Below are 12231 nucleotides of genomic sequence, written 5' to 3' on the forward strand. Positions count from 1 at the left end.
ACGCACTGTCTAACGACGATGATGACGTATTGTCTAACGATGATGATGACGTTCTGTCTAACGACGATGATGACGCACTGTCTGACGGTGTTGACGCACTGTCTAACGATGATGACGCACTGTCTAACGATGATGATGACGGTGACGCACTCTCTCTCTTTCTCTCTCTCTCTCTCTCTGTCATCGCCCAGCTTTCGGGGATAGGGACCAGCGGGGCGCGCCGCAGCGTGACGTCATCCCGGCCTCGGTGGCGCAGGACCGGGCGGTGGAGGAGAAGGAGAGGGAGGAGGAGGAGAGGGAGCTGGAGGAGAGGCGGGAGGAGAGGCGGAGGGTGGAGGAGAATCACCGTCAGGAGATGGAGACCTACCGCCGGAAGGTCAGCGCCCTTCGCAAACAACACCACCCCCCGCCCCCTTCCCCTCCTCCACCACCATCTGCCCCAAAGGGGAAGGATTTCTGTCACATTCTCTGAAGGTGGTTTCTCGCATTTTGCTAGTTGTTGTATTGTATTGTATTGTATTGCATTGTATTGTATTGTATTGTATTAATCTGTTTTGTCACAACAGATTTCTCTGTGTGAAATTCGAGCTGTTCTCCCCATGGAGAGCGCGTCGCTACTCTGAGAGCGCCACCCATTTTTCCGGGTTTTTTTTTTCCTGCATGCAGTTTTTTTTTGTTTTTTGTTTTTTTTGGTGTGGTTGTTTTTATTTTGTTTTCCTATCGAAGTGGATTTTTCTACAGAATTTTGTCAAGGACAACCCTTTTGTTGCCGTGGGTTCTTTTTTGTGCGCTAAGTGCATGATGCACACGGGATCTCAGGTTTATCGTCTCATCCGAATGACTAGCGTCCAGACCACCACTCAGAGTCTAGTGGGGTGGGTGGGGAGGGGGGGGGGAGAAAATATCGGCTGCCGAGCCGTGATTCGAGCCATTACGCTCAGATTCTCTTGCTTCCTAGGCAGACGCGTTACATCTAGGCCATCACTCGACTCATCCTCAAAGCTAAGAAACGTCAACACATCACTCACCTACTCGCTTCGCTTCACTGACTCCCCATTCAAGCACGAATACAACACAAACTCTCAGTCCTTTGTCACAATTTCTTCACTGATTCTTGTCCTGTCTATCTTTCAGATCTACTTTCTGTCTATTCACCATCCAGACAACTCCGTCCTTCAAATGACAAGCCCACACTGTCCATTCCAAACATTCGCACTAAAACTTAATGGTGAACGTTCCTTTTCTTTTGTTGCACCTAAACAATGGAATTCACTACCCTCACACCTCCGTTACACACCAAGACCCGCATTCAAGAGAGCACTCAAAACATATCTTTTCAAACTGTACTTTTCTCACTGAAATTTTTTAAAATTTTTATATCTGTATATGTTTGCTGTGATCTTATTGATGGATGTGCTTTTTGTGTTGATTTGTATGCATTTGTGATGATTTTGACATGTCTCAAGGCCTGACTAAGCGCGTTGGGTTACGCTGCTGGTCAGGCATCTGCTTGGCAGATGTGGTGTAGCGTATATGGATTTGTCCGAACGCAGTGACGCCTCCTTGAGCTACTGAAACTGAAACTTTGACATGCGTTTTACTTTTAGTGATGCCTGGTTCCTTGGTGTTTATTTTTGACTGTGGTGAATGTGATGTGCTTTGTTTTGCTGTGATTTGGGGCTGTGTGATTTGAGACTGTGATGGTCCCTGCGTTGATTTACATATTTTTACATACATAACTCAGTTTTAAATCTGTGTGTATAGTTTAGCCAGTGTCATGTAAGACTGAGTTGACTTTGTACATACTTTACGTCACTTAGTCTTAATTAACTCACTCAGTACGGCCAGTCTTCTCTTCTCCTCTACACAGACCCCTCGGATGTCCAGTGGGTGTCTCAATGACCCAACCTTTAGCTTCCGTCGTCAGAATTGTGGTATTCTTTTGTCAACATTCACCTCTTCAGTATAAGAGCCTTCCGCTTGCAATATTTTGATGATGGTAATTGGGGTGAAACGCTGTTATCGTCGTCTCTTTCGCCGTTCGTATGGAGAGAGTTAAATTTGTATATTTTATTGTAAAGCACGGTGAGTCCCGTCTGAGAGGGGGATAGAGGAGGTACAGGGTAATGTGTGTGTGTATGTGTGTGTGTGTTGGAGCTCATGTACGTTTATATGTATTTGACTGTGCTTTCATATCTGTGAAACTGCATGTTTGGTGCATATCTGTTATGCATGTGTGGGTGTATGTGTGCATGTGTGTGTCTTCATGTTTTACATTTATTTGCTTATTTATCATCATTGTTGTCTTATTTATTTATTTATTTATTTATTATTATTATTATTATTATTATTATTATTATTATTATTATTATTATTATTATTATTACTACCTTTTTTATATTATAATTATTATTTATTTATTTGTTTATGTAAGCTTATCTATTATTTATTCACCTTTTTTTTCTCAAGGCCTGACTAAGCGCGTTGGGTTACGCTGCTGGTCAGGCATCTGCTTGGCAGATGTGGTGTAGCGTATATGGATTTGTCCGAAGGCAGTGACGCCTCCTTGAGCTACTGACACTGAAACTGAAACTGAGATGTGGGTACTGCGCTATATAAGCCAGCATTTTACACGTCGTTAATACTTAAAAAAAAAAAAAATTCTTAGGGAGGATGGTGTTGGGTTGGTGGAGGGGAGGGAAGGGTTATTCTGCTGTCAGGCATTCATCTAGCAGATGTGGTGTAGCGTATATGAATTTGTCCAAACGCGGTGACGCCTCCTTGAAAAAAAACAAGCAAACAAAAAAACAACAACCAAAAAACAAACTGGAACTGAAAACTGAAACTATTTGATCTATTCATGTATTTATTGTTTGTTTGGCTTCATGACAAGGTTCTGGAACTGTTACCTGTGTATGGCTCGTGAGAGGAGGAGGAGGAATTTTGTTTAATGTCCCGTCACACATATCGGTGATTGAAGACATTTTGTTAAAGTATTTATGAATACATCTGAGTATTATCGGTTAGAAGGGGTGGGAGATGTGGATGAATGGAGGGTTGGGAGAAACTGGGCAAATGAGGGTCAGGGTTTGGGGAAAAAAGAAGATGAAGAAGAAGAAAAAAAAGAAAAAAGAAAGGTTAATACACGAAGAACAAAGTAAATACTGATTTCGGCTTCGTGTTAATCGGGGCGTGTAATATTCTGGTAGAAGAGCACCGCTCCTAAAGATGCCGCCGGTACAATGGCTGAAGTACAGCCACGAACACAGGTCGACGCACAAATGGACCTTGTAGCACTCTCCTACCGAATCCATCGCACAAAAACTCCGATTTCACGTCACCAAAACACAGATGAATGGGGAAACGAATCTCATGATATTAAAAAGAAAACAATAACAGTTAAAATATATTATTTTATGGCAGAGCTGTTCGTTCCTGCTGCTTGACGTTATCCATGGGCAGGTCACGTGAGAGAAAACCAGGAAAATAAGCGAATGACATGATTATTTCCCTTTCTTCTTCGTTCCCCCCTCCCACCCCACCCATTTTCTTTCATCATTCGTGTTCAGTGATGTTCTCTGTTACAAAGACACACGGGCTATTGGCAGATTTTCTTAGGCATGGGGATGTACACAAGCAATACTTGTGTACAATATATCTATCTATCTATATATATATATATATATATATATATATATATATATATATATATATATATATATATATGTGTGTGTGTGTGTGTGTGTGTGTGTTATCATTATATAAAGATCTATCTATATGCAGTGGTGTGTCCATCGAGATCGATGATGACCATCGTTGTCATCCAGCTGGGGGATGGGGGGAGGGTGGTGGTGGGGTGGGGGGGGGATGACTTGCGCGATGAGTTTGTTTGAAGTGAAGAGGAGTTGCGCAACGTCGACCTCACTCTCTCGTCCGGGTCCACCAATTTCCAGTGGCAAGACTAAGTCGAGACGACTGGAGGATGAGCACGGATGCAGTGGATGACCAAGATATCCTTTCGGTGTCTCATCTTGCTCTCTGCACTCCACAGTGCGTTGCTGTAACCGCCTTCCTCTCCGTTGAACCGATAGGTTTCTTCCGCAGATTCTGCCGGATCCTCTATCTATATAACGTTGCATCGGAGCACATTCATTACAATTATTCGAGGACTGGGGTCCCCACAATCTGCCCGCATCAATGATATACCTGTCAAGCGATTTGTGCACATAGCAATAACAGAATTGATTTTCTTTTCTTTTTTTTTTCATTCTGATTTGATTTTGTCAGTATGTATGTATGTATGTATGTATATATGTATGTATGTATGTATGTATGTATGTATGTATGTCTTCAATGATTGGCTGGTTTCAATCATAATGATATGTGCATGACTTACATGCGTGTCGAGCTGTGCTCTCTGTACAAACCTGGAACTGTACATTTCATTGGTTGTATTGCATTTTTGTGTGTGTGTTTTTTTGTTTTTGTTTTTGTTTTTGTTTTTTTTTTGTTTTTTTTAGACATGAGATTGAATTTGTATAGTCGTAAGATGATCTAAATGTCAATATGAATTTTCAGTGTAAATTATACATCTTTCTTTTCGTGTGATAATGTATTTCGTCTTGGATAACTGGCATCTTTTTTTTTTCTTTCTTTCTTTTTTTTTTTTTCTAAACTAAAAAAGCCTATTACTCCTACGAGCATATGATTCTCCACCGACAATCTGCAGAGTTGTCTTTCTTGTTCTCTCCCCACCCCCACCCCCAGCCTAAGTTCTTGTGTTGACTTTTCACTGCTAACAACCCCAATATCTCGTCGCTGAAAACAATCCTCGTCCATTACTCCGTTTTTAAAAGACGAGATGATGATGATGATGATGATGATGATGATAATCGTGAACATCGTCATCATTATCGGAAATGAATGCATGGCTAAATCTGCTTTGATGGTAAAATCAAATACACCCACATCACCGGCAAAAAAAAAAAAAAAAAGGTGCGGTACAATCCGACGACGCGCCCTCTCTACAATACAATACAATACAATACAGAGACGACGGGGTTGGGGTTTGTCTGCATTCGCTTATGAGATGTACGGAATCGTGAACTTGGGGGCAGTGCACATTTTATACCTCTTCATTTCCATATCAATGCATGGATCCGTCACGTCAGGGCAAGTGGGATCTAAGACCTTTGATGACCCCACTATGGGCAATAAATCTGCCATGGGGCAAATCGTCCAATGACTTCCACAAAAGAACTGTTCGTGTGTGCGCTGCTCTTAAAAATGCACCCTTTGGTCTACAAGCAATAAGAGTTAAAACGCACACAGATTCAGACACTCTGGTACACAGGCTTATTGCCCACGAGTGTAGTAATAAATGCAGTGGGTGCAGCATCCACCATTTTATTTCTGTTAACACAAGGGATTCTATTGAACATTTTTAATGGAGTTGTAAACTTGCCAAAAAGTATCTGGAAATCCGTGGAACAATGGAAGATTTGTTTGCTGAAAAGTACGTAAATTCCTATAATATTCCTGACGGGCGCATTAATTCCTCATGTAATGACTGACAGGCGCAATAACCGAGTGGTTAAAGCGTTGGACTTTCAATCTGAAGGTCCTGGGTTCGAATCTCGGTGACGGCGCCTGTGGCCGTATTCTAGACAAAAATCATTTTGTCTGAAGGCAAGTTAACCTTCACATGGCTGGGATCCCCGGGTCCGGTTTACCTTGAAGGTTTAATTAACCCTTTCACCGCCAAGCTCGCATTTATGCACAGGCGAGGTAGAGAACCCATGTCACTGAAAGGTGACCAGATCATTGGTCTGTTATCCATGAACCTACTGCTCTTAATGTTCGGTGGTAGGATAGCCCATATTTTCTATACATCGCAGGGAGAATCCCCAGCTATTCTCAGACACTGTCTTTTCTGTGTTTATAGCACGAGGGAATTTTGTACTCTAAATTGACTGGCGGTGAAAGGGTTAAGTTATCTTCGTATTCAAGGCAAACAAAGTGCACTCAGGCAGCTAACCAATCGTTTGTGATTAAAAAAAATCCCGGGGATTCCCTTCTGCGCATGCTCTATAACTTCTCACGGCACCACAGTTTCTTCCTTCACATTGTGTAACGATGGGGAAAAAAAAAAAGCTTTAGTGGCAAAGCATTGATGAGCATTGCCGAACCTGGGGGGCCCCCCCCAGCCCCATAATTTCATATACACGGTCCTCCCTGCTTTTCAGCTTAAAAAAAAAAAAAAAAAAAAAAGGACGGGTGTGGTGGGTGTGGGTGTAATGTATCTAAAGTATTAGTCCAAGAAAAGTAACTACTAGGCTACTAATACTACCTAATTTATTATCATTAAGAATGACGTCCCTTGCATAAGAGCTTGGTCTCTGTAACCTTGAACGCCAACGGTGGTTTCTAAGTAAAGTTAAGAAGTTTTCATCTGTCTTCGCTCATGTCTTCAATTGTGTGTGTGAATCCACAACATCATCAAACATTTGCAGAACATCTTTTCCACTTTTCCATCTTACAAACATAGGGAGGGGGGGGGGGGGGGGGGGAGTAGAGGAAAAAAAAAAAAAGAAGAAATAACAGAGTTCGGATTCAAATATACCTCGGCAATGAACAAATTTCTCCGATCTGGATATTTCGGGCATTCCGTCATTTATCGTCTTCAAGTGCACTCACTTCACAGCTACATACGCAATTCATGTGGAACATAATGACGTCTACCAGTCTGAACACTTCATTTTTGACTGACAATCGAACAAAGGACAAGATCTAGCTATCAGGGGACGTATTCAAGACACGGTCTCTCCGCAAAACGCCTCAACAAAACCAACGGAACAAAAGGATTCGCGATGTTTACTTCTGCTTCGTGGGCAGTCACCCTTGGCGAATAAATTGGCTTCGGGTTTGTAAAACCGCCCGGTAGACTCTTGTGCTCCTTAACTCACTCAGTACGGCCAGTCCTCTCTTCTCCTCTACACAGACCCCTCGGATGTCCAGTGGGTGTCTGAATGACCCAACCTTTAGCTTCCGTCGTCAGAATTGTGGTATTCTTTGTCAACATTCACCTCTTCAGTATAAGAGCCTTCCGCTTGCGATATTTTGATGATGGTAACTGGGGTGAAGCGCTGTTAACGTCGTCTCTTTCGCCGTTCGTATGGAGAGAGTTAATACCAGATATTGCTTACCCACGGGCAGTTTGCCTTGCCTCAGGCAGATTACCCGCAACTACACATTTTACCAGCAGGCACAATGGTCTCTTGAATACGGGCCCAGCTGGTGGGTAAAGAGCAGAGATGTTTCCGATCTCCCGGGTCAACATATGTGCAGACCTGCTAGTGCCAGAACCTCCATCGTGTGTAAACGCACACAGAAGATTAAATACGCACGTTAAAGATCACATCATCCATGTCAACGTTCGGTGGGTTATCGAAACAAGAACCCAGCATGCACACCCCCTAAAACGGAGTATGGCTGCCTACATGGTCGGGTAAATAAACAAAACAGTCATACATGTAAAATGTAACATGTCTGTCTGAGTGTGTAAACATGTGTGCGTGCCTGAAATCTGATTAACTCACTCAGTACAGCCAGTCCTCTCTTCTCCTCTACACAGACCCCTCGGATGTCCAGTGGGTGTATGAATGATCCAACCTTTAGCTTCCGTCGTCAGAATTGTGGTATTCTTTGTCAACATTCACGTCTTCAGTATAAGAGCCTTCCGCTTGCAATATTTTGATGATGGTAATTGGGGTGAAACGCTGTTAACGTCGTCTCTTTCGCCGTTCGTATGGAAAGAGTTAAATAATAAGGAAACGAATGATGAGCGCCAAATGGCAACCTTCAGTCAGCTCTACGCAGGTAGACAGCCTGTTGTGCAAATGACCCCCAGTTCATAAAGCGCTTAAGGCTCAGTCTCCGACCGAGGATAGGCGCTATATAAACATCCATATCAACATTAATAATAGAATGAATTAAAAAGGTATTGTGATATTTGCTGTGGAAAAAAAAACAACAACATGAAAACAGAGGAAACTTATAAAAAAAATAATGTTACTATTGTTAGAAAAAAAACAACCCTATTATATTCACAAATACAGGACTAAAAAATTGTGTACCAAACGTACATGTATTTCAAAGGCATCTGAACACTCATTTTGAGACAGAACAACATATTGCAATGTAACCTGTCCACTTGAACACTGAATGGGGAATGCTATAAATCAGTATCTCGCGTGGAAAACAACTGAGGCAAAAAGAAAAGAAAAGAAAACCATTATCTTGAACATGATGAATACTGTATCCTTTGCTTGAAAACAGAGCAGAGAAAGAGAGAGGGGGGGGGGGGGGGGGGGGGGGGGGGGGGGGGGGGGGGGGGGCAGAATGGTTAAGACACTTATCAGTTTCAGTTTCAGTTTCAGTAGCTCAAGGAGGCGTCACTGCGTTCGGACAAATCCATATACGCTACACCACATCTGCCAAGCAGATGCCTGACCAGCAGCGTAACCCAACGCGCTTAGTCAGGCCTTGGAAAAAAAAAAAAAAAAAAAAAAATATATATATATATATAAGCGTACATACATAAATAAATAAATAATAATTATGATGAAAAAAAAGAAAGAAAAAAAGATAGTAGTAATGAAAATAATGATAAAATAATAATAATAATAAATGAATAAGTAAATAAATAAGACAACAATGATGACAAATAAGCAAATAAATATAAAACATGAAGACACACATTCACACATACACCCACACATGCCTAACAGATATGCCCCCAAAACGCAGTTTCATAGATATGAAAGCACAGTCAAATACATATAAACGTACATGAGCTCCAACACACACACACACACACACACACACACACACACACACACACACACCACAAATCAGCCCATACAGTGTCCGTGCGGGTCCGCGTTCGATTCCTGGCCTCGCTCCTTTCTTCTCACAACTTTGACTGGAAAATTAAACTGAGCGTCTAATCATTCGGATGAGACGATAAACCGAGGTCCCGTGTGCAGCACGCACTTGGCACACTGGTAAAGGAAACCATGGCAACAAGTGGGTTATTTTCTGGCAATTTTTATTTTATTTTATTTTATTTTATTTATTATTATTTTTTTTTATTTAATAGAAGAAACCCACTCTAACAGGTACAAAAAAAATATATATCATGCATTCATTCAAGGCCTCGCATGCACCTTTTGAGTATATGCTTTATTATGCGTTTTCTTTCTTTTTTTCCCTTCTTTCTTTTAGTTTATGTGTACGTGTGAGAGAAATTGTGTTTTCTTTTTTCATTCGTTTCATCTTCAAATGGAAGATATACTGAATAATGAAACAGATTAAGATAGACATAAATGTGTGCGCCTCTGTGTGTGTGAATGTGTGTGTGTGTGTGTGTGTGTGTGTGAGAGAGAGAGAGAGAGAGAGAGAGAGACGTGCACACACACACACACACACACACACACACACACACACACACACACATGCAGACACGCACGCATGCACGAATACAAACATCACACACACACACACACACAAGCACACACACACACACAAGCACACACACACACACACACACACACACACACACACACACACACACACACACACACACACACACACACACACATGCTTGTTTGTGTGGATATCTGCAACGAATAAAACCAGTTTGACGTCAAGTTCACACAACGTTCCCACCACAAAAAAAAAAAAAAAAAAAAAAAAAAAAATCAACACAAAACACGCATATTATATTTGTACCCCGCAGTCAAAGCAATGACAGCGTCGACCGAGGCATTCCAGTGTAAAGAATCTCTATTTATGTTTCTCTATCTATCGCCTTGCAATTTGCCGGTCATTCAAAAGCGTACAGATCAATAGGCTTTACACTCCTGGGCGCAAACCTTTGGCAGGCTGGTTCAATGGGTCCCACGTTTGCGTTTTGCAATAAGTTTGTTCGTTCTGGTGAACAACGGGTCCGTTTTGATCGTGGTTTTACATGGTTGGGGTAAGGCTTAATAAAAAAAAAAAAATAAAAAAAAAAAAAGTGCCGCACACACACACACACACACACACGCACACATACACACACCATGCGGGCACGTTCGCACGCATACAACAATATCTCTCTCTCTCTCTCTCTCTCTCTCTCTCTCTCTCTCTCACACACACACACACACACACACACACACACACACACAGCCACACACACACACACACACACACACACACACACACACACACACACACACACACAAATTCAGGTACGTTCGCATGCATACAAACATCACACACAAACACACAACTTGAAATCATCTCTCTCTCTCTCTCTCTCTCTCTCTCTCTCTCTCTCTCTTAATGCAAACATGAGCTTACTAAAAACAACAACAACAACAACAAAAAACTTGGCCAAAAACTTACATGAAGCATCGAAGAGACTTCGAATAGTTATTTTGTGAATGTTGTTGAGTATTGTATTAGCTACATGGAGTGATGGCCTAGAGGTAACGCGTCCGCCTAGGAAGCGAGAGAATCTGTGCTGGTTCGAATCACGGCTCAGCCGCCGATATTTTCTCCCCCTCCACTAGACCTTGAGTGGTGGTCTGGACGCTAGTCATTCGGATGAGACAATAAACCGAGGTCCCGTGTGTAGCATGCACTTAGCGCACGTAAAAGAACCCACGGCAACAAAAGGGTTGCTCCTGGCAAAATTCTGTGGAAAAATCCACTGCGATAGGAAAAACAAATAAAACTGCATGCAGGAAAAAATACAAAAAAAAAAAAGAAAAAAAAAGGGGGGGCGCTGTAGTGTAGCGACGCGCTCTCCCTGGGGAGAGCAGCCCGAATTTCACACAGAGAAATCTGTTGTGATAAAAAGAAATACAAATACAAATACTTTTGGTTGTTTTGTGATGTTGGTTTATCGTGACAAGTCATTTTCTTTCTGTATTTTCTTGTGTGGTTCGTCCGTCGGGATCGACGAGGACCATCTAGTCATCCTGGGGGTGGGTGGGTCGGGCTCTGTGGGTGCGCAGATGACTGGTCAGGCCAATCCGCACCCGGAAGGTTCTGACGCAGTGTGGACAGGGGATGGTGACGGCTGTCGGGGCCTTGCTGGCACTGCTTTTCCTGGCCTGTCTGCGTTGCTCTGCTGCAGCGATTCTGTTGGTCTCACAGGATTTGGCGCCTTTGTAGACAGCTGAACGCCACTTTGGTCTGTCCATTGCATATTTTCTTGCATGACCCCCTTCAGTAAGGGTCTTTGGCCTTAATTTGAATAAAAGATCGTTATCGTTATCTCTCTCAGTGCTTCAATCTAATAGCGAGTCACTAAAAAAAAAAAAAAAAAAAAAAAAAAAAATCCGTCAACAGCTGTTTGGTTGTTCTCTCTTGGCCTTCCCCTCCCCTCCCTCCCTCCTCCATCACCACCACCCCTTCCTTCCTTCCTTCCTTCTCTTTCTCAAACCCCCCTCCCACCTCCACACCCCCACTACTCCTTCCATCATTCCCCTTCCCTTCCCCCCCACCACACCCACCCCCCGCACCCCCACCCTCTCCGTTCCGAATCTCCCTCCTCCAAACTCATTCACCTAACCTCTGTGATAATCATTCTCACTTCCCCACAAGTCACACCACTCCCCCCCCCCCACCCACCCCCTCTTCCTCCGAACCCCCACCCCCCCTCCCCCGCCCCTCACCGATCCCACCCCAACTCCCCCCACCCACACACACCCTTTTTTTTTCGCCGTTTGCTAGCCCACCCCTAACACACCACCCAGCCACCCAGCCACCTACCCCTTTTCTCCCTAACCCCAAGTCTGGTCTTTTGAGTTGTCACCCTGTGAACGAACGTTTATGTTCAATAGGGGCTTGATCTGTGTGTGTGTGTGTGTGTGTGTGTGTGTGTGTGTGTGTGTGTGTGTGTGTGTGTGTCTCTGTCTCTCTGTGAGTGTGTCCTTTTTCTGCTATAGGAGACCACCAGTTATGATGTCTGTGATAGGAATGTTCCCAAGTCTTCAACTTTCTGTGTGTGTGTGTATGTGCAGTGTGTATGGTAAACGTGTGGTGACGGTATTTATTGGAGGTGATTTTTCCACTACCACGCTCTGTTAAAAATTATTATTATTATTATTATTATTATTATTATTATTATTATTATTTATTTATTTATTTATTTAAAAAAAAGATATTATTATTATT

At 42.7% G+C, this 12231-nt stretch overlaps 1 protein-coding gene across 1 annotated transcript in view; it reads left to right on the top strand.

Annotated features, from left to right (window-relative positions):
- LOC143290815 (protocadherin-16-like) overlaps nt 1-684 on the top strand; it is a 22743-nt gene extending 22059 nt beyond the window's left edge. The window contains exon 15 of the mRNA XM_076600337.1: nt 192-684. Within this exon, the coding sequence (XP_076456452.1) occupies nt 192-472 (281 nt within the window). The 3' untranslated portion in view covers nt 473-684. The remainder of the gene's footprint in view (nt 1-191) is intronic.
- Nucleotides 685-12231: the final 11547 nt, after the last annotated feature.

Source organism: Babylonia areolata, chromosome 16, assembly GCF_041734735.1.
Source record: "Babylonia areolata isolate BAREFJ2019XMU chromosome 16, ASM4173473v1, whole genome shotgun sequence".
Classification (NCBI taxonomy): domain Eukaryota; kingdom Metazoa; phylum Mollusca; class Gastropoda; order Neogastropoda; family Buccinidae; genus Babylonia; species Babylonia areolata.